Raw genomic sequence first — 24,195 nt, 5'->3', positions numbered from 1 at the left:
ATAACACATACAGCAATGTGTTATACTTGCCATAAAATAGGTCGAGGTGTTAAAGGAAAGGTAAAGGCGGCTGGTCTTAGTTCAGTATCACCTTTATAGATGCTCACCAGAACGTCAGCCAAGCAAGAACAACCACAGCAGTGGTCTTCCCAATAAACAGCTTAAACTCACGGTCCCAGGCTGATTACCTTCAGTAAAACTATTAAGACGCTTTGCCAAAAGACGTTCAAAACTTTAGATAATATGGGAATCATGGAATTTGGGTGGTAATCAGTTGGACTTGAGGTACCACAAACACATTTACATAGTGGAGTTACATTACCAATTCTCCAACAAGTACTAAAAGTTCCTTTTTTTTGGTAACTTGAGCAAAATAACAGATAACTTTGGAGCTAAGAAATCTGCAGTCTTTATAAAAAACAAAGGAAAAATACCATTTGGGTTTACACCACCATAAGCATCAAGGTCCATCAAGAAAACTTTAATTTCATGAGATCAAAAAGCTAAACTAGTTAGTTTAGCCTCAGGAAAACAGAAATGAGGAAGTTCGAGTTTCTCGTTACTCTGCTTACTATTAAACACATCTGCCAAAAGGGTTCCCTTAACCATTGGACAGTGAGTGACAGAGCGATCTGGTTTAAGTAAAGGAGAAACAATTGCATCTACACCAAAGAGTGCATATTTAAGGGTAGTCCACCACTTATGCTCCTGGGTTGTGCCAGAAAGGGTTTATTTTATGGTTAAATTGTATTCCTTTTCAGTTGAAGCATAAACTCTCTACTTAAAAGCTCTAAGCTGAGTATAGTTATTCCAGGTCAAATCTGATCTGTTACCCTTTCAAAGATGATAGGCCTCGTGCTTCTACAAATAAGCACGTCTACAGTCATCATTAAGGCTATTCCCCGTCAGGGTGCAACTGGGAATAAGTGTCCTATTTCATACATAATATAGCTTTAAAAGGTAACCAATGCTGCTCAAAAAATACTTATTAACTGTTGTTGACTTCCTAACGTTTGTCTGTACCTGCGTAGCTTATTCTATTATTTCAATTACTTCATCATATGTCTTGTGTTAGGGTCATATCCATTTCATGTTTTACGAAGTCACCACTAGATATCAGTCGAATTAACTAATGATACATTCATAAGGAAACAGACATAATTAAAATGTGTTCTTTTTTTATCTCTAGCGTAGTTATATAATGTTACCTTTGGATACAAGATATTTTCTGAGTTTAAAAAAAAAACTATAAATCACTTTTATAATGATTATTAACAAGTTTTCTTGTGTGACTTACATTCGTTCATTGTTGAAGTTTTCACTTGCTAATGTCCCTTGGTTCCACAGAGAGATGCTAGACTTCGGCTTCCAACAGCTAGACATTGCCAACGAAATGGATTCGCCCATGCTGCGCGCCGAGGCTTACTTGACACTGGCCCGGGGTAATGAACGTCTGGGTAACCTGGAAAAGGCCGTTTCTTACTGTCGTCACTCTCTGTACAACCAGTGTGATCAGTCACGTACTACAGGGTATGTCCATCTTACTCTCGGCAACACCTACCTCGTTTACTCCAGCTTCAGTAAGTCGATCGAACACTATGAGCTAGCTTTGAAAGTTTCCAGAAGCATTCACGACACAGCTCTGGAACTGCAGGTGTACTGTGGGCTCGGGAGCACCTTCTGCCTCCTGCAGGACTATGAAAAGTCCCTCTCGTTTAGTGCCAAGGCCTTTGAGCTCTCGAAAAGCTTCCATATCGCAGACCTGAACGCCAGGTTTCAAAGGCTTTCCTTAGTTACTCTTGCTACACCCCTCAGGAAGCTCGGAAGACTTCACGAAGCTAGAGACTGCTGTCAGGTAAGCTATTTGTTTGAGAAATTCCTTAGTAGCAATTGAATTTATTATTGGTGTATCCATATTATGCTATCATATAAAAGTTATTCTGAGTATTTGAATTTAGTTTGAAAATGCCTGCATGTTACTTTATGGTGGCAGTATTGTGCATCATACCTGATGATATTTTAGATGCAAATTACCTTTGTCATATGTATTAAAATATTGCAATAGCAATTCAAATTCTGTAATTACTTGTTCATATATTTAAGCAAATTGTTTGGATTTAGATAGAAAATTTATTCAGCTTGCAAATGTCATGGACACGAGGTTATTATCACGGCAATATTTAGTTCTTAGAAAATACCACAAAACTTCTTTAACGATTGATTATGGAGTTTGGCCTAACACCTCCCCCCCCCCCCCCCCCCAACGGCCTGGGAAAGCCCTGTAGCGTAGACATGCAACATCTGCACTGTGGTGTAAAAGTTGAAAGACGTTGAACTGCAAGATGCAACAGATGTAAACTGAAAAGCTAAAATGTTGGAACAGAAGAGCTGCTAAGACACTTTATTAATGCTTACAGTGCACCGCATGTCCCCGATTTCAGTGGTATTGTAACTGTCTTTGTAGGACGCTCTGAAGATGGCTCTAACAGCGGGAGACCGGCCCACCCAGGCAAGATGCATGACCATCCTAGCCGATATTCATCGCCAGTGTCTTGATGTTCAGGCAAGATAAGACCAAGCAATTATTTGTTTTATATTTATTACATCTCACAGTAAATGCATCTGTCATTATTTTGGAGCTAATGGTCAGAATATTTAGTTCTTAAAGTTAAATTTTAGTATTTTATACTCTTTTCTTTCAGAGTAGAAAGCATTTTACACAGTAGATGCATAATTAATTTGTCAAGTGATGGCTGCAAGAAAAATGTCTCAAGATCTATTTTTTTATAGGAATTAGTAACTATTTACTACACATATAACCCACATTTTCGTTGCAGGTTTATAGTCTTCAACACATTAATGTACAGTTTATTTGTTGATATATGTAATATTCTCAGTAACTATTTTAATTTTAAATATCCGAATGTATTGTGATTCTCAGTAGTTTTGTCATTATACTACCTCATCAAGCATTTAACTCTCAAGTTACTGTGAAATTCAGTGTTCGAATTTTTTACCCCATGCAATGTTGTTTTGCACAATCACGTGGTTGGCATTCTCACCACCACAAATAATTGTAGTTTTCTGATCTAATATTGAAAGGTAGCCGACATGACATATTTTTAGAAATGGCCAATTAATAGCTGCGCCATCGAATAAAAAAAAAAGATACTGTATTTCGTTCCAAGTATCAGTATTCTTTGGATGTCGATATAGTAGTTTCCATACTTTAGTGATTCAGTATATTTTATCCACCTATGATTATATATATATATATATATATATATATATATATATATATATATATATATATATATATAAATATATATATATATATATATATATATATATATACAGTATATATATATATATATATATATATATATATATATATATATATATATATATACATATACATATACATATATATATATATATATATATATATATATATATATATATATATATATATATTATATATATATATATAAAATGTGTGTACTGTATGTATTAATTAACTTTGCGAGATATTCCCATAATTTTAGATGGATTCTTTTGAAATTTGGAGCTCGTTCGAGATTTAAAAGAAAAAACCAAGCTATCATTTACTAGAAATTTGTCATTTTTACTCGAGGTATGTCGGTTGCTGTAAGTAATCCCCTTAGTATAGTCTTCAATATCTTGGTAGTAAGCAATTCATGGCCTTGCATACAACATACATTATTTACACTTGCCATGAATATAGTATCATATTTACACGTGAGAGAGAGAGAGAGAGAGAGAGAGAGAGAGAGAGAGAGAGAGAGAGAGAGAGAGAGAGAGAGAGAGAGAGAGAGAGAGAGAGAGAGAGAGAGAGAGAGAGAATTTAATGAAAAAATATTTCCACCTTCAAATATTGCAGAGAGCTTACAAGCGTTATGAAGCAAGTATGCAGCTGATGGCCCATCTAGAAGACCGTTATGGACAACTTATTGCCCTCAATGGCATGGCCAAGACCCTCGGACTGATGAGACGCCAGTCCAAAATATGCGACTGTCGACCTCTGGAGATTAACAACAAGGTCATCGACCTAGCCTCTACCCTCGGATGCAAAGTAAGACCACACAGTCGAAGTTTCTGTAGGGCAGCATTAACTGCACTTTGTTATTTACTGGCAATCCCAAATGGTTTTACCTCTAATTAACCCTTCAAAAATTTGTTTTGCGTTAATCTATTCTCCAAAACTATATATATTTATATATATATATATATATATATATATATATATATATATATATATATATATATATGTATATATATATACATATATATATATCCCTCTTTTCTCCTTAGTACTCAAGTTTCTGCCCCATATAGTATACGCCTGATAGCTTGACTTCCTTATAAATTTTAGTTTTGGTGTAAATGACATTTTCTCGTCTAAAACAACTTCAGTTACTTCTCTCCATTTTCACCAGGCTTCTTTCACTCTGTCTCACTGTTTTCTCAGTACCCCCTCCCGTTTTTATTATTGATTCCAAATAGTTAAACTCATTGTTTTAGCGCTATACCATCTACTATTCGAATGTTTACTTTTTCATGTCCTCTACTTAATTTATTAGTCATTATCTGTCATTCGAATGTTCACCTTCAATCTTTAAAAGGCTTCATGCTATGGTAAAAACCTTTCTTGCAGTTCTTTTGTGTCTTCTATAATGACTGAATCATCAGTAAATATAATTCCACTCAATTCTTGATCGTTCCTTAATTTTGATGAAAGTATCAATAACGGCGAGCAACAGGAGTGGACCGGTTTCCCCTTATAATAGGAGTTAACTTAAAAAAAAGAACAATGCATTAGTCATTGTCACATTCATATTTCAAATGCAAAATCAGGGTTAAACCCCTTTTATAGAAAACTTCAACAATAAATGCTCACCATTAGCACAGTTAACCCTTATTTTTATTATTATTACTTGCTAAGCTACAACCCTAGTTGGAAAAGAAGGATGCGATAAGCCCAGGGGCCCCAACAGGGAAAATAGCCCAGTGAGGAAAGGAAACAAGGAAAAATATTTTAAGAACGGTAACATTAAAATAAATATTTCCTATATGAATTATAAAAATCTTTAACAAAAGAGAGGAGGAGAAATTAGATAGAATAGCGTGCCCGAGTGTACCCTCAAGCAAGAGAACTCTAACCCATGACAGTGGAAGACCATGGTACAGAGGCTGTGCCGCTACCTAAGATTCAGCGAACAATGGTTTGATTTTGGAGTGTCCCTCTCCTAGAAGATATGCTTACCATAGCTAGAGAGTCTCTACTATCCTTACCAAGAGGAAAGTAGCCATTGAACAATTACAGCGCAGTAGTTAACCCCTTGGGTGAAGAATTGTTTGGTAATCCCAATGTTGTCAGGTGTATGAGGACAGAGGAGAGACTGAAGAATATGCCAGACTATTCGGTGTATGTGTAGGCAAAGGAAAAGTGAACCGTAACCAGAGAGAAGAATCTTGCTTTACCGAGATATTGAGGGCCTTCTTTTCCTCGGTTAACAATTCCAAGCTGTATATGTTTCCAATGAACCTACTTTCCTTCCCACATAATCGAACCATTTCATATACGTTGATCCAGTGTGTCGCTCAAGTTAACCTTTGTACCAAAATTACGTCTTAACACTTTACTTATTCTTCCAGGTTTTCATACACCTATACCAAGTAAACTTTGCGTCAATAGGCGTAGGAGAAGATGATGATACCTAGTAAACAGTTGAGCAATTTCCTTTTTTGGAAAACTTTTTATTGATGAAAAAATTGATACACTATTCCCTCTGACTGTGATTGTTTACCTCTGTCTTTGATCAGTAACTCGCATTTAAAAACTTTTCTGAATACAGTACTCTTGTTATTACAGCTGTCCTGAATTATTTCAGATGGCTTTTTTTTGTCATTTTGGATATTTCATTTAAGATTTAATTGCAGTTATTATTATTATTATTATTATTATTATTATTATTATTATTATTATTATTATTATTATTATTATTTGCTATGCTACAACCCTAGTTGTAAAAGCAGGATGCTATAAGCCCAGGAGCTCCAACAAGGAAAATAGCTAAGTGAGGAAAGGAAACATGAATAGATAAAGTATTTCAAGAACAGTAACAACATTAAAATAAATATTTTCTATATATAATATAAAAACTTTAAAAAAAAAACAAGAGGAAGAGCAATAAGATAGAGTAGCGTGCCCGAGTGTACCCGCAAGCAAGAAAACTCTAACCCAAGACAGTGGAAGACCATGGTACAGAGGCTATGGCACTGCCCAAGACTAGAGAATAATGGTTTGATTTTGGAGTGTCCTTCTCCCAGAAGAGCTGCTTACCACAGCTAAAGAGTCTCTTCTACCTTTACCAAGAGGAAAGTGGCCACTGAACAATTACAGTGTATTAGTTAACCCCTTGGTGAAAAATTGTTTAGTAATCTCAGTGTTGTCAGGTGTATGAGTACAAAGAAGAATACAGTATGTGAAGAATAGGCCAGATTATTCGGTGTATGTGTAGGCAAAGGGAAAATGAACCGTAATCAGAGAGAAGGATCCAATGTAGTACTGTCTGGCCAGTCAAAGGACCCCATAACTCTCTAGCAGTAGTATCTCAACGGGTGGCTGGTGCCCTGGCCAACCTACTATCTAGGTATGACTAGTTCCCTCTGATGAAAAGATTCCAGATTTCCCAAGAGAAAATTAATAATTCAAAAGCATATTTTCAAGAAATAACAAATCATGATCTTTGGTAGGCAAAAAAAAAAAAAAAAACCCCAGTAACTATAGAAGGCATTGGAAGCTAAAATGACCTTGGCTTGCATACTAAGCCTCTTCCCACTAAATTTACTTTCTAATTCTAGAGCTATTAACATTTTTTTAATGAGCTTAAAATGAAGATTTAAATAGGACCTTAATACTATTACAAGAAATAATATAAAAGTTTTCTTTCTTCCAAAACTACATTTTTTGTCTTTTAAATTTAAAGAAAAAATCCAGACAAGCAGAATTGTGCAGTATGATTACAGTTCATATGGGTTATACTGTAAAAGTCTTGATTGCAGTATTTACGGTACTATTTCCATCCTTCTAGTGTTCATTAAGTTTAATTAGAGTTTATTTTAATCGCCTTATGGGGGTACATGACATCCAGCCAATTTCTTCTTAGCAGCAAATATTCCTTTATAAAACATAAGCATGTAATGTGATCTAGCTAGTTTCATACAATTCAATCTAGAAAAACAGATCCAGTTTAAACTCCTGTACTTCAGACATTTATTTTAAGTCTGCCTTTAACCCTGGATACCTACAGAAAAGGTTACTCTTTATCTCCTTCATAGGTTAGTAAGTGACTAGCACCAAAGTAGTAGCTGTTGTAGTTTGTATTTTTTCTTAAGCTTAACTTAAGCATTATTAGTTAATCCTCAAGGCAGGCAGTTAATTCTAATAGCCAGGCCTTCTCCATCGTGAGGCTCAATACTACACAGTATTCTAGAAGTTTTATTCCAGCTGTGACCAAGTTGTGGAATGATCTTCCTAATCGGGTAGTTGAATCAGTAGAACTTCAAAAGTTCAAAGTTGCAGCACATGTTCTGATGTTGAACAGGCTGACATAAGTCTTTTTATAGTTTATTTATGACATATCTGTTTTGACGTTGATACTGTTTTTAGAATGATTTATTGTTAATTTGTTCTCCCCGTTTATTTATTTCCGTATTTCCTTTCCTCACTGGGCTATTTTTCCCTGTTGGAGCCCTTGGGCTTATAGCATCTTGCTTTTCCAACTAGTGTTGTAGCTTGGCTAATAATAATAATAATAATAATAATAATAATAATAATAATAATAATAATAATAATAATAATAATAGTGTTCCGAGATCCTTGACATCGTAAACTTAACAGTTACAGGGTTTGATTAGATTTGTGACATTGGGACATATTTCCCAACACATTCGGCACCAGAGTGTAAATTGAGAAAAATTCCAGTGTGCTTTGAAGTAAAAGATAATAGAGTTGAAGGTATACTGAAAATAACTTTTTTTTAATGCCTACAGTGTAACGTGTGAAGTCTCTGAATGCGGTGCATTGACGGTATTACCCTCCAGATTATTGATAAAGACAAGAGAGGCCATAATAGATATTGAGGGTTATTACAATCATTTGCTCTCTCAAATGAAAATACAATTATCCCATTAGAGATAAAGAACAAATCAATCCATAGTATAATCAGTAGGGTGCGATTTAATCATATGAGCCCCAGGATGAATAATTATCCAGTAATTATTCAATAACTACATTTCATGAATTGAGAATAAAAAAAAAATACATAAACAAATACTTTCATTGAAATGACTGTGGTATCTTTACTTTTCATGTTAGACTGTTAGAGGCTATTAAATACTGTCCTCACTTATTGTGAAAATTTTACAATATTTGCAGCCACCTTAAGCTTCAGGTTTCCTTTTTTTTATTAGCATTTAAATATATATCGTCAAAGCTTCCTTTATTAACAGAGGTACTATAGTTTAACATCACTTGCTTTTATCATTATTGGAACTTTACTTTTCTATTTTTAAGACAGTTTTACTTTTCTATCTTTAAGACACAGTTTTACTTTTCTATCTTTAAGACACAGTTTTACTTTTCTATCTTTAAGACACAGTTTCTCAAAGTGAAGATTTCTTTTTATTAATAATGACAATAATACTTTAGACCATTGCCAAAATAGCTTCCCTTTTCTGTTCATTGAATAACAACTTATTTTCTTGTAACAATAAAGTTTGTGAAGATTGGATTAATATAATAGAAGTGCACATGAAGTTTCTACTTCGCTTTAAAATGTTTTTTTTTTTTTAAACAAACTTTATTCAGTAGTTTTTTAGTCATGTATACATGAAAATCATGGATAAAATGTCATTATTAAAAATAAAGTTTCAAACTATATTTGTCAAAGGTGTGGGCCTACAGGACATAATATGTAAACTATCATATGATAATGCCCATTATTACTCCTAATACATCATCATTATTCATGAGTAGGCTATTCTTACCTGCTTAATGGTCCGAGAGATCAAAAATTTGCATGGCAAACATCCATGAATGAAGGAACAGTTTGAAGTTTCAAAGGCTACTCATGAATGGCAGAGGCAAGGGACAGCGACATTGCCGTTTCGCGGAGGACAATACATATGATCAGCGCCTCCTTACCCAAGCTAGGACCAAAGAGGGTCAGGCAATGGTTGCTGATTACTCAGCAAATAGACTTATAGACCCCCACAAGCATGGCTAGGTTGCAGCGACCAAAGAAACTAACGAGTTTGGGCGGAACTCGAACCCCAATCTGGCAGTCACCAGTCAGGGACGTTACCACATCCGCCACCACAACCTTAAGTAAAGGATTGCCCTTAAGTAGTTAATGTATAATCGATTACAAATACTGTAATGAAAACTAATGTGCTGTCACATGTGTAATGTGTATGCGTGTTGGTGTAAGTGATTGTAATGTTTCTTTCTGTTCATAGACTCGAAATGTGGTGTAAGTTATTTTATTTTCTCGACTTGTTACCTTCATGTGTTTTTACCTTTTATGTAAGTGCGTTTAATTGATAACCTTAGTAAAATAATAGCCAATGATACACTTTTATAAACCATTTTGACGGAGATTCACTACCAATTTATCATTGTTTATATCTCGGGATTCGGGACTCGGGAGTGAGGTGCTAAGTTTTATCACTAATGGGAAGAAGGAAATTCTGAAAACAATTATGCTGGATATTCAAGAAAAAGAAGGAAGATGTTGGAAACAACCAGTAGAGTAGAATTAATTATAAACATAAGACAGATGAGAAGAATGAACAAAGCAGAATTAAAATCGGAAACCAGAAAGTGGGACACTGAAAAGTGGAAAGAAGAGATAGAAAGTAAAGTGAGCTTAGAAATATATAGTACGTGGAAGAAAGAAATTAAAGAAGAGGAATTTTATTATAATACATTTGCTACATTGATATTTTTAAGAGTAAGAACTAATACGTTAAAACTAAATATTGTACACAGACCAAAGGGGGGGGGGGTGTAAGCTGTAATTTTTTTGGAATGAAGAGTAAGCTTTTATACATTTTTTGTTATTTTGCCAGAAATATAGAAAAAGAAAGGAATGAAATAATTGAGCTACGACAACCATACGAGGAAGACTTAAAGAAAATGGTAGGATTATTTTCATTTAGTGAAACAACTATAGAAAAGAAAAAAGAAGCATTAAACCTGGGGTGGAGGAAAAGACAAAACAGTATAAGATAAAACTCTGGAGGCGCCGTTGCAAAGGCTATGTCTCACCCCTGAACCTGGGAGAAAGATTACATTTTTCAAGAGTCGGCGTTGTCAGAAATTACTCCGGTTCTGTAGATATTTTAATCCTATATTACTCACGGCATCATCCGATCATGGAGTACTTACGTATTAGCCAATTAAACGAAAGTAGAGGTAACGCTGCTTTATTTTCCACATACCCAAAACACATCAACAACAGAACAGTAAGTACACGCTGTGTTTTTTATTTAGAAATGCGGCCTAGATATTGCCAGCTCTAGCCTAGCCTACCTTGGACTGATGGTCTCGGGCTACATCGAGCTAGACTAGGCCTAACATACATGCGACTTCGTTACTCCAGTATCAGTGTAGTTTCTCATTATGACAGGCTCATCTACTACTGCTAGACTTAAGCTAGGCTAACACTTTTACGACTTCAGTCGTGCCAGTGCACAAACTAGTCGTAAACTGGCGTGAAGTGTGCCTAAACCCGTCGTGACTGCGTGCCATGTTGGAACGAGAATTTTGAAATGTTCCAAATTTTGGTTAACGGTAAAATTTCGCAACCCGGGGCGTGAACTATGTGCAAACTGTGTGAACTCATCGTGCCAGTTTGTGTTAATATGGACACTGAAGCTAGGCTGACCCTTGCCCGACTTTTGGCCACGATTTTGTTGTAGCAAGTCGTGCCATTTTGGGCCACGAACCGGGAGGCTCCCGCACTGTTCACGATGAATTCACGAATAGTTCTCGAATGTGTGCCCATCATTGTCCACATTGACACAAACTGGCACGACGCGTTCACACAGTTTGCGCATAGTTCACGACCTGGCCGCGAAATTTTGTCGTGATCAAAATTTTGAACATTTCAAAATTCTCGTCCCGACATGGCACGCAGTCATGATGGGTTTATGCACACTTCACGCCAATTTACGACCAGTTTGCGCACTGGCACGACTCAATACGTGCCACAGAATCGTGCAAGTGTCAGCCTAGCTTGATAGGCACGCATTTGTGAACTATTCGTGAACTCATCATGAACTATGCGTGAACTAGTCGTGAACAGTGCGGGAGCCTCTCAGTTTGTTCCGCAAAATGACTACTTGCCACGACCTAATTGTGGCTAAAAGTCGTGCAAGTGTCAGCCTAGCTTTAGGATATTGATAGAGAATGGTTACTGTCGATTGTGAATGATACTTTAATATTTATCCCAATACATGAACCATATATTTTTCGGTAAAATTATAGAACAATACGCGGTTTTATCATAATTACGGTTGATAAAAGCATTTCTACTAAAAACAAGTGTATCCTATAGAGAAATGTCTGTTTTCTTTGAAAATGGCACTTATTGTCACTGCAAATAAAAACTTTATTATCTATGAAATAATAATGGGGTTCGCATGCGCAGCTCAGTATGTACTGCTTGTCAGTGCATAGGGAGATTGAAGTTTTTTATTTCCTGTGATGGCGGTACAGTAGTTCTAAAACAATTAGATTTCTAAAAAAATATCCCCGTTCTTAGATGGTCTTAACAGGTTTTTGGTTTGTTTTCTTTCGAAATGAAGGTCAAATTCAATGAAAGCACATTATTTACTACAGGATTAACTATTTTCTTTCTGTTCAAAATGTAGTTCCTTCCGTAACTATAATTTTACCCATTACAGAAGAATAACGTTTCTATAAGTGTAGCCATTACACTTGTTTAAGAGATGCTTCATAACAACACAACCAAACAGTGGGTAGCCAACAAAAGAACTAAAAGGGGCCCAGAAACAAACTAACAGGAATAAGTTAATTCTATTGGTAGAAAGAAAATGGGGAGTGGCTAATGTTCAAAAAGATTAACGTGATTAAGACACAACAAGGTATTCAGGCCTACTCACGAACAAACAGGACCATATACGTGCAAATGTTAACAAACAAATGAGAACTAACTTGGGAGCATATGATGCCAATATTTTGAGTAATTTCTTGTGAATTTATTATGCGTCCGAGAGAATAATCTGTAGAGAAGAAAAGGTTAGTATTACCATTGTTTATCGATTCCCCAGTAAATTTTCCTCACCTAAAGCCCCTGACCTCATTACTGTAGGATATATTAGGGTATATCTTATTGTATTAACTACTTATTTGCTACGGGAAAAAAGGTAATTTTCGTAGAAAAATTTTTTTGTATACAGTATAGTAATGCATTGCTTTTTCTGTAAAGCTTTCCCGTGTTGTTCTATACAGTAATAGTACCCTTACAAGCCCTATATTTTTTTCCTACTAGTTACCTCATAAATATTATTAATTTTTGACCATTATTATTGCTGTAAATCACTTTTGTTCCGACACATACAAACCTTCGCTATTTATAGGGTATTACTTTTGGAAACGCTGAAAACCAGCCAAGACAATTTTAGTGAGGGATAATTACCCCATCCGCTAGTTAGCTTGAGGGGGTTGGGGTTTATTTATGCTACGCAGTTTGCGCTCTAACGTTACGATGGATAGAAGAGGAGAGAATCACGGTTTCACTTTGCAGAAAGAGTAAATCGATTTTGACGTTTTGTTCATTCTTCTTACAAACTGAAGTTTTTTTTAGATACTAATTTAAAGGAACATGTTAATTTTCAATTTCTTAGTCCTTTTAGTTTTTTCCTTTAGTCAAATAACCTGTTTTTGACGAAGAGTGAGTGAGCCCTTCTCTTGTGAGTGACGAGAGAGAGAGAGAGAGATAGAGAGAACGATCCGATCTTTATTCTCGTCCCAAGTCTCTGTATAAGGAGTTTGGGAGCGAGTAACGTTGTTCTCGATTCAGATTTTTACTCTCGCCCCAAGTCTATGTACGGGGAGAGAGGATAAAACGTTTTAGTTTTTATTCTCATCCCAAGGCACTGTACGGTGAGTGATTGAAAACGTAGTCCTTGGTGAACTAGTTTTAGTCTCCTCCCCAGTCACTGATCTTTTTAACTTTATATATTTCCGTTTTATTCGATATATATGTATATGTTTATTAATTTTTGCATGTGTGTTTCATTTTGTACTAATGTGCTTACATTATACGACATATTTCGCAATTCTAACCTTTTGATTTAAGGGAGAATTGCGTGCTTCAAGTAGAAATCAGCTTTATTCATGTCTAATGTGAAATTATTAAAAAATGCGATATCAGTGAAGAAAGTGTGAAAAACATGTTCAGTGTTGCGAAGGGTTCGTTTGTTCGTGCTTGTCGCTTGCCTAGTCCGAGACCTCTTTCAGGCTCCCCTGCACCAGGGAGAAGGAATGTCGTAGGACCTAAGGGAGTGAGAGGTCTAAACCAACGAACAGACGTTCCCTCAAAGGTATCAGACGTTGCTCGTCAAGCACGTCCTTGCCATAAGACAGGAGAGACGAAGTTCTCCTCGTCTTCCGATGATTCGTCTCTTTAAAAACCTGGGCGTAAGGTTTCGAGACGGTTGAAACGTTAATTAGTTCCTTCAGAACAAGTTCAACGTCCTAGCTGTAGTCATCATGAGAGTCCCGTTCATAGCGATGACGTTCATGTACAGACGTTTCCGACGTCACCATCTATTCAGAGTGCGCAGCGTGACGTTGAGCTGCAGTCACCGCAGACTCGGCGTGACGTTGAGCGGTAGACACCGTAGACACGACGTGACGTCGAGTGTCAGTCGCCGTAGTCACGATATAGCATCGATCAGCTGTCACCGCTGTTACTACGTGACGTTTGAACGTCAGCCACCGCAGTCACAGGTTGATCCGAAGTTAAGTGTTTTGCAAGATATGCTGTTAAAGCTTTCTTCTTTAATAGAAGCTTACGATCCTGTTCCTGTGCGAAAGGATTCTTTGCTTTTTGTACGTCACGGTTCTGGGATACGTGATTCAGGTCTTCAACCTTCTAAACGAGCTTTGTTACGTCACGCTGACGTTATCCCTAGTGTCAGCTTTGCTGTTAAACGAGATGCGGAGCATATTATTATTATTATTATTATTATTTGCTAAGCTACAACCCTAGCTGGAAAAGCAAAATGCTATAAGCCCAGGGGCCCCAACAGGGAAAATAGCCCAGTAAGGAAAGGAAAGAAGGAAAAATAAAATATTTTAAGAAGAGTAACATCAAAATAAATATTTCCTATATACAGTAAACTATGAAAACTTTAACAAAACAAGAGGAAGAGAAATTAAATAGAATAGTGTGCCTGATTGTACCCTCAAGCAAGAGAACTCTAACCCAAGACAGTGGAAGACCATGGTACAGAGGCTATGGCACTACCCAAGACTAGAGAACAATGGTTTGATTTTGGAGTGTCCTTCTCCTAGAAGAGCTGCTTACCATAGCTAAAGAGTCTCTTCTACCCTTACTAAGAGGAAAGTAGCCACAGAACAAATACAGTGCAGTAGTTAACCCCTTGAGCGAAGAAGAATTGTTTAGTAACCTCAGTGTTGTCAGGTGTGTGAGGACAGAGGAGAATCTGTTAAGAATAACTTTGATCGCTTTGTACGTCAGACACCGCAGACACGACGTGACGTTGAGCGGTAGACACCGTAGACATGACGTGACGTCGAGGGTCAGTCACCGTAGTCACGATATAGCATCGAACAGCAGTCACCGCTGTTACTACGTGACGTTTGAACGTCAGTCACTTCTGTCACGACGTGTAGTAGAATAACATTCTCTGCAGTCACAACGTGACATCGACCCTCCAACTTTAACTTCTGTTCATATACAAGTTGATGTAGCCTGTCAGGCTTTTCCTTCACATCATTCTGAATATAAATCTCCTTCTCGCAAGACTTTAGATTTATCAGATGATGTGCCTTCTGAAGAAGTTGATGACCCCCTTTCAACTAATGTACCTTTGGGGAGTCATTCAGAAGAAGAGTAACCTAGGGTGGTCCAACAATCCCTTGTTTTATAATTATAAAGTTTTTTAGGGAAATTTTGTCTTACTCGTTTTGTAACGGCTGCTCCGCTGTCTGAGTTTACTCTTGTCATGACTTTCTTCGACTCCTACATTTACGAAGTCAGTTCTCTCATGTTCTTCCAAGAGAGCCATGCTCTTACTGGGAGACTGGTTGGAATCCAGGAGAAGTTTAGGAAAGTCTGCTTTTGCTTTTCCTCCTTCTTAATTAGCTTCTCGCTCTAGCGTCTGGTGTGACACAGGAGAAGTTCTCGGCTTGGGAGTACCTGCTTCTGCCCAGGGAGACTTCTTAAGCTTAGTGGACTCTCCTCGTCGTCTAGCCATGAGACGCTCCAAGATTTTATGGTCTGCTTCAGAGCTAGACCCTCTCCTGTTAGGAGTTTTTTCGAGCGTTTGAAGTATTTATTTGTTGGATTGGTCCCTGGGAGCCTTAAGTAAGAAGGTCTCTCCAGCTGTCAATGTATTGCTGTACAATTATGTCATGCATGAACAAGGCTATCAGGGATGGCTCCAATGAACTGGCAGCCACGTTCACTGCAGGAGTACTTAAGATGTAAGTGCGCTCAATGTTTTCATTGTCAAGACAAAGTTCACGATGAAGACTACCAAATCTGTCTTGGCAGCAGTAAGGGAAGGCGACTGGATGGTCTCTCTCGACCCTCAGGATGCATACTTCCACATCCCGATTCATCCAAACTTTCAACAACATCTGAGGTTTGTGGATGGGAAAGTAGTGTACCAATTTCGAGCACTGTGCTTCGGCCTCATTCCTGCTCCTCTTGTTTTTACAAGGCTCTTGCAAAAAGTAGCAAGCTTTCTATATTTTTTGAGGATTCAGAGCCTCCCTTTATTTTGACGACTGGCTAATCAGGGCGTCGTCATTAAATCGCTGTCTGGAGAGCCTCTAATGGACATTAAACCTAACCAAGGAGCTAGGTCTCATAGTAAACGTAGAGAAGTCATAACTTACAGTACTCCATCCCAGACTATTCTTTATTTGGGGATGGAGATACAGTGTCGAATTTTTCGGGCCTTTTCGTCTCCCACAAGAATGGAACAAGCTCTGTTAAAAGTCCGTCACTTGCAAGAGAAAAACAGTTGCTCTGTAAGAGTTTGAACGAGCCTCGTGGGAACTCTTTCATCACTGGAGTAGTTTATCTCTCTGGGGAGACTCAACCTTTGCCCTGTCCAATTTCACCTAAACCATTGGAACAAGGAGAAGGGCTTAGAGAGTACAGTATCTCTATCCCAATCTCCAACTCAGTCTAGACATGTCTGACTTGGTGGGACAGCAACATCAGACTTCGAGAAGGTCTTTCTCTTGCGATCAAGAACCCAAACCATGTGTTGTATTCAGATGCATCGGATTTGGGTTAGGGAGCGCCACTGGACAGTCTGGAATGCTCGGGTCTTTGGTCCACGGATCAGAAGGAACTCCATTTAAGGCAAGTAACATCTCTCTTTTGACGAGATTTGTGCAAGGAGAAATGAATGTCTTAGCGGACTGCCTCAGCAGAAGAGGACAAGTCATCTCCATGGAGTGGACGTTGCACAAGACTGTGTGCGAGAAGCTATGGATGACGGGGTCAACCCACCATAAATCTTTTTGCGACTTCACTGACAAAGAGGCTCTCGACTGACTGCTCTCCAGTTCCAGATCCAGAGGCAGCCCACATAGACGCTTTCCTGCTGGACTGGTCTCGCCTAGACATCTTTGCCTTCCCACCATTCTAGATCCTAGACAAGGTTCTTCAGCAGTTCGCCTCTCACGAAGGGACCAGGTTGACGTTGGTTGCTCCCCTCTGGCCCGCGATTGAGTGGTTCACAGAGGTACTTCTATGGCTAGTAGACATTCCAAGAAGTCTACCGTTGTGGATGGATCTCCTGCGTCAGCCTCACGTAAAGAGATTTCATCAGAGCCTCCCCGCGCTTCGTCTACCTGCCTTCAGCCTATCGAAAGACTCAAGAGCTCGGGGGTTTTCGAAGGAGGCAGCTAGAGCGATCGCGAGGGCTAGAAGATCCTCTACCATCAGGACTTATCTGTCTAAATGGGTGGTATTTAGAGACTGGTGCAAGTCCTCCTCTATTTCCTCTTCCAGTACCTCTGTAGCGCAGATTGCAGATTTTCTGCTTTATCTGAGAAACGGTCGCTCCCTTTCTGCATCTACCATTAAAGGCTACAGAAGCATGTTAGCTTCTGTTTTCAGGCATAGAAATTTGGATATATCTAATAACAAAGATCTTTAAGACCTTCTTAAGTCTTTCGAGACTTCCAAGGACCGTCACATTTCTACTCCTACTTGGAACTTGGACGTGGTCCTACAGTTCCTTATGTCAGACAGGTTTGAACCGTTAAGTTCGGCCTCCCTGAAGGATCTTACCCTCAAGACACTTTTCTTGGTGAGCTTGGCTTCTGCGAAAAGGGTTAGTGAGATACATGCTTTTAGCAAGAATATCGGCTTCTCCGCTAATAAAGCAGTATGCTCTCTTCAGCTTGGTTTTTTGGCCAAATATGGACTTCCGTCTCGTCCATGGCCTAAATCGTTTGAACTTCCCAGTCTATCTGAGATTGTTGGGAATGAAGTTGAAAGAGTGCTGTGCCCCGTTAGAGCTCTTAGTTTTATTCATCTAGAACTAAACTGCTGTGAGGTTTTTTCAGAGGCCTTATGGTGCTCCGTTAAAAAGCCCTCTTTGCCTATGTCGAAGAATGCGTTGTCTTATTTTATTAGACTATTGATTAGAGAGGCACACTCTCATTTAAGTGAGAAGGATCGTACAGTAATTTGCTTAAAGTTAAGGCTCATGAAGTTAGAGCGGTAGCAACTTCAGTAGCATTTAAACAAAATAGATCTCTTAGAAGTATTATGGACGCGACCTTTTGGAGAAGCAAGTAGGTGTTCGCTTCATATTACTTGAAAGATGTCCAGACTCTTTATGAGGACTGCTACACGTTGGGACCATTCGTAGCAGCGAGTGCAGTAGTGGGTGAAGGTTCTACCACTACATTCCCTTAATCCCAATATCCTTTTAATCTTCTCTTGAAATTTTTAATTTTGTTTTGGGTTGTACGGGAGACTAAGAAGACTTTCGCAATCTTTTGATTTGGCGGGTGGTCAAAATATTGTTTCTTGAGAGCGCCCAGATTAAGGGTATTGATGAGGTCCTGTTGTAGGGGTGTTCACCCTGATTATAACAGCTCCTAGAAGTCTTTCAGCATCCTGAGAGGATCGCTGGGCTTCATAAGGATAGCGGACTAATGAGTCAGAGTATTCATCAGAGTCAGCTTCCTTATCAGGTTTGTTTTTTGAATATTTGTCAAAAACTCTTGAGCATATATGCCTTTATTGTTTTAATACTGGTCTCTACCCACCACCATGGGTGTGAATCAGCTATTTATATATTCACCGGCTAAGTTTAATATTTAAAAAAGATTTTTATGAATAGAACTTACCTGGCAGTTATATATACATAGCTAATTATCTCTATTTCGGCAGAATTTTTCTAAAACTAGGCAACCGCCTTGTGGTGGTTGGGTGGTAACACCCGTTAAAGGGTGGTAGGAGGAATCATTCCCGTTTTCTGTTCTTCAGTTCATCTCTGCCGGCCAGATCGACAACACGTTGGTCCGTCATTAAGAGTTTTTCTTCGCTTTCCCTGCTCGGTGTACCAGTCTGCATTTTTGGTGAAGTACTCTGATTTGGGGTTTTGGTGATCGTTGTATTTTGTTTTCTCTTAGATTTTTTGCTGTTTTTCATTATGAGTGAAAAGAGTCATTACCGTATCTGTGCGAATGAGGAATGTAAGGTGAGACTACCGAAAATGGCGGTAGACCCTCACACCGTTTGTTCTAATTGTAGGGGTTTTGTTTGTGCCCTTGATAATAGGTGCGGGGAATGTAAGGTTTTGGATGAGAAAGATTGGTTAATTATGAAGCGCTATGTGCGTAAGCTAGAGCTCGATAGAGTTAGGAGAGCTTCTAGGTCTAAGTCTATGTCTGTTAGTGGTAAGGAAGACGAACTTAGCGTAGATTTATCTATTGATCCTATTATTGATTCCTCTTTGGAAGTTGATCCTTCCCTTGAGGTAGTAACTCCTGCACCTCCTACAGGTTCCGTATCTGCGGATGACCCTCGGTACGCTAGCCTGGCGGCCGAGTTGAAGGCCATTAAAGAACAACTGGAGGCCTTTAAAGGTAAGGAAAGTGAAAGTGCTTGTGTTAGTGCAGTGGAGGTGGCGACTGACCGAATCTGTCATACACCTAGGCCTAGACCTCTACCAAGCTCCCAGGACCAAGGGAGAAGGTACGTCGATGACCGAAAGGGGGTGAGAGGTACGTACCCTCGGTCAGCCGTCGCCTCAGACAGTCCTGTTGTCGATTCCCAGGCTGCTCTTGACCGTCACGGGAAAGACGTGTCGGATGTGTTGTTTTCTTCTCCGAATTCGTCCAGACGTAAATGGAAGTTTGAAGCTTCAAGACCTACTAAGAGGAGATGGAACCGCGACGAACGGTCTCGTTCTATCCCTCCCGGTTCTAGCAGTTATGAACCTTGTCCGTCGGAGGATGATTTCGACTCCGTGCCTGTGAAAAGGGCGAAGCCTGCTGCCGAAGATCCTCCCCCTTCTACGAGTGTTATTCGTCAGCCCCCCCTTCGGGGCCGCAAGACCCAGCTGATGTTGCTAAATCCTTTATGTCTGTCATGCAGGAACAACTTTTGACTTTAGTACAAGCCTTTAGCCGCCCTCACGCCCAGTCTGACAGACGTAAAGACGACTCGTTGCCGATTAAGAAGTCTGCTTCTAAGAGAGAACGGAGTTCTTCTTTAAAGAAAACTTCTCCCTCTCTACGCCAGGATGAGGAATGTGTGCTTTCGCCAGGCGATACTTCTTCGCGATACCAGGGCGATACGTTTTCTCGTTCTCGATACCGGGACGATACCTTATCGAACGATGCTGCTTCTCGTTCTCGATGCCAAGACGATACCTCCTCCCGTTCACGTTACCAGCACGATACCTCCTCTCGTTCGCTTCGCCACGACGATACCTCCTCTCGTTCGCTTCGCCACGACGATACCTCCTCTCGTTCACGACGCCACGACGATACCGACCCTAGTTCTCGACGCCTCGACGATACCGCCTCTCGTTCACGACGCCACGACGATACTGCCTCTCATTCTCGCCGCCACGACGATACCGCCTCTCGCTCTCGACGTCAGAACGACTCTGCCTCTCGTTCTCGGTCCCAGGGCGATACCACCCTGCCTCTTCGGGACGATACTGCCTCTCGTCCCAAGGATTCTTCTAGCGCGGGACTCCAGGATGCAACCCGTCTTTTGCAGGATGATGCCTTTGATTTGCCCTTGTCGGGTTCTAAGGATCCTTCTTCTCTTTCGAAGGATATTGCAGATGTGGATCAGGACCTCGAGGATGTTTCTGATGACGATGATAATCCTGCCGACGCTGTGGGAGATTACAAAGTTCTCTCTCGCTCCCTTCTTGAACTTTTTGGAGAGGAATTCCAACCTGCTGCCCCTCAATCTCCTCAGTCCCAATTTAACAGAAAGAAGGCCAAGAAACAGTCGGCCTTCATCAAGATGAAGCTGTCTATCTCCGCAAAGAAGGCTCTCACGAAGATTGATGACTGGATGATGGAGCGGAGACAAACAGTTAAGACTTCCTTCTCGTTTCCACCAGCTCGTCTTGCTTCAAGAGCGGGTATGTGGTATGCAACTGGAGAACCTTTGGGTCTGGGAGTGCCTTCCTCCTCCAAGGGTGACTTCTCTGGTTTAGTGGACTCTGCTAGAAGGCATGCTCTCAACTCAGCCAAGGTCATGTGGTCGATGTCGGAGCTGGATCATCTCGTCAAAGGTATTTTTAGAGCCTTTGAGGTTTTTAGTTTCCTAGACTGGTTGCTTGGGACTCTCGCAAGGAAAACTGAACAGATGGAAGGATCTAGGGACCTTACCAGTATTATGTCCTGTATGGATAAGGCCCTCAGAGATGGGGCGAATGAGTTGGCTGCTCTGTTCTCAGCTGGGGTCCTAAAGAAGAGAGCTCTGCTTTGCTCTTTTGCTTCTAGGTCTGTTACCAATGCACAAAAGTCTGAGCTTCTTTACGCCCCCCGTCTCTCAACATCTTTTTCCCGAGTCCCTGGTTAATGACATTACGCGTTCTCTGGCCCAAAAAGCCACCCAAGACCTTTTATCTCGTTCTGCTCGTAAGCCCTTGGCAGCCCCTCCTTCTTCTTTGAAACGGGAGGAAAGGAGATTCCAGCAGCCCTTTCGGGGCAGGACTACTTCAAGACCAGATTTTAGAGGGAGAAGGCAAGAATCAGGACCAAGATCTACCAGGGGTTCTTTCAGACCTCGCTCCAGAAAATGAAGTTCGTCTCCTCCAGACAGTAGGTGCAAGACTGTCAGGTTTTTGGCAGTCTTGGAAGAGGAGAGGGGCAGACACCTGGTCCATCTCAGTCATCAAGGAAGGATACAAGATCCCCTTTCTGAAAAAACCTCCTCTCGCAGATGCTCCGCTGGCCTTAGTAGCCCGGTACTCAGATCCGGGGAAACAGAAGGCCCTAGTAGACCTTGTCAACCAAATGCTAGACAAGGGGGCGATAGAACCGGTTCGGGATCTATCCTCCCCAGGCTTTTACAATCGCCTGTTTCTGGTCCCCAAGAACTCGGGCGGATGGAGACCCGTCCTGGATGTCAGCGCTCTCAACGTATTTGTGGAGAAGACAAAGTTCTCCATGGAGACGACTCAGTCGGTGCTGGCGTCAGTACGTCCAGGGGACTGGATGGTGTCCCTCGACTTGCAGGACGCACATTTCCATGTCCCCATCCATCCGACTTCGAGGAAGTACCTGAGATTTGTAATGCAGGGCAAGTGCTTCCAATTCAGAGCTCTTTGCTTCGGTCTCAGCACGGCTCCTCAAGTCTTCACCAGGGTAATGGCGAATGTGTCAGGTTGGCTGCATCAGGAGGGGATAAGGATATCCTTCTATCTGGACGATTGGCTGATTCGTTCACGATCGAGGGAGAAATGTCTGGAGGATTTACGGAAGACTTTTATGATGGCTCAAGATCTAGGCCTGGTCTTCAACAGGGAGAAGTCTCAGATCAGACCGAATCAGACTATTCTCTATTTGGGGATAGTTCTGAATTCAGTTCTTTTTCGGGCTTCTCCCTCTCAGGAAAGACAGACCAAGTGTCTCGTAAAAGTCAGAACTTTCCTGGACAAGAAGAGATGCACAGCGAAGGAGTGGATGAGTTTGCTGGGGACTCTATCCTCCCTCGAACAGTTTGTCTCTCTGGGGAGACTCCACCTAAGGCCTCTTCAGCACTTTCTTTCGAAGACGTGGAACAGAAAGATGCAGGAAGACTCCTTTTCCTTCTGAAGTGGTGGCTGGACCCAACCTTGTTAGGGGAAGGGATCTCCTTACACAAGAAGAACCCAGACCTAGTGTTGTTTTCAGACGCATCAGAGTCAGGCTTGGGGGCAACTCTAGGAAGCAAGGAGGTCTCAGGCTATTGGGAAGGAATTCAGCTGGGATGGCACATCAACAACAAGGAGCTGATGGCCATTTTTCTGGGGCTAAAGGCCTTCAAGGACTTGGTGTCTGGGAAGATTGTGGAGGTCAACTCAGACAACACCACAGCTCTTGCTTACATCAGGAAGCAAGGAGGGACTCACTCTCTGTCTCTGTTCGAGACAGCAAGAGAGCTCCTTCTTTGGGCGAAGTAGAACAGGATAAACCTGCTGACGAGGTTTGTTCAGGGACAGAAGAATGTGAGGGCGGACATGCTCAGCAGGAAAGGGCAGGTCCTTCCCACAGAATGGACCCTCAACCAACAGGTCTGTCAGAGTCTCTGGAGGCTGTGGGGGAGACCCCTCATCGATCTTTTCGCCTCCAACTTATCCAAGAGGATCCCCATCTATTGCTCCCTAGTTCCGGACAGAGAGGCAATAGCAGTATACGCCTTTTTGATGGATTGGACGGGGATGGACACTTATGCTTTTCCCCAGTTCAAGATCATCAATCTGGTAGTCAGGAAATTCGCCCTCCTTGATTCGGGACGGATGATCCTGATAGCTCCGTTCTGGCCGATGAGGGAATGGTTCACGGAGGTGGTGGACTTGTTGATGTACTTTCCAAGAAGCCTCCCTGCAAGTCCAAATCTGCTCAGACAACCCCACTTCGAGAGATATCATCAAAACCCCCTCGCTCTCAATCTGACTGCCTTCAGACTATCGAGAAGCTCGTCAGATCGAGAGGCTTTTCAGCGCAAGCTGCGAAAGCTATCGCCAGAGCGAGGAGGGTCTCTTCGCAGAGGGTCTACCAGTCCAAGTGGGAGACTTTTAGGGCTTGGTGTAGGAAGCACAAGATTTCTTCATCCACTACCTCTGTAAGCCAGATTGCGGATTTCTTGTTGTACCTCAGACAGGACGCTAAGCTAGCTGTGTCCACTATCAAAGGGTACAAAAGTATACTCTCTTCCGTCTGTCGGCATAGAGGCTTGGACTTGTCTCGCGATAAGGACTTACAGTACATGACCTCTTGAAGTCTTTTGAGACGACCAAGCAGACCCAGTTAAAGCCCCCTTCTTGGAACCTTGATGTGGTTCTTAAATTTCTGTGCACCAAGAGATTTGAGCCCATCTCACAGGCTCCCCTTAGGGAGGTTACCAAGAAGACCCTCTTTCTTTTGGCCTTAGCAACAGCTAAAAGAGTTAGTGAAGTCCATGCAATTGAAAAACAGGTAGGCTTCAATCTGAATGGGGCAGTTTGTGCCTTGAGATTAGACTTTCTCGCTAAGAACGAGAACCCTTCTAAGCCCTGGCCGAGGACCTTTGAGGTTCCTAACTTGACCAACCTAGTGGGTCAAGAGCAAGAGAGGCTGCTCTGTCCAGTACGAGCCCTCAAGACCTACTTGTCTCGCACGAAAAGTGTGAGAGGCTCTTCTAG

At 40.7% G+C, this 24,195-nt stretch overlaps 1 protein-coding gene across 1 annotated transcript in view; it reads left to right on the top strand.

Moving 5' to 3' along the window:
* Positions 1–24,195, top strand: part of LOC137650234 (43 kDa receptor-associated protein of the synapse) — a 626,772-nt gene that overhangs the window by 559,812 nt on the left and 42,765 nt on the right. The window contains 3 exon segments of the mRNA XM_068383497.1: positions 1,348–1,855; positions 2,465–2,563; positions 3,902–4,093. Coding sequence (XP_068239598.1) covers positions 1,348–1,855; positions 2,465–2,563; positions 3,902–4,093 — 799 coding nt within the window.

This window comes from Palaemon carinicauda, chromosome 11, assembly GCF_036898095.1.
Source record: "Palaemon carinicauda isolate YSFRI2023 chromosome 11, ASM3689809v2, whole genome shotgun sequence".
NCBI lineage: Eukaryota > Metazoa > Arthropoda > Malacostraca > Decapoda > Palaemonidae > Palaemon > Palaemon carinicauda.
Note: the sequence above shows the minus strand (reverse complement) of the source record. Positions and strands in the feature narration are given on the sequence as shown.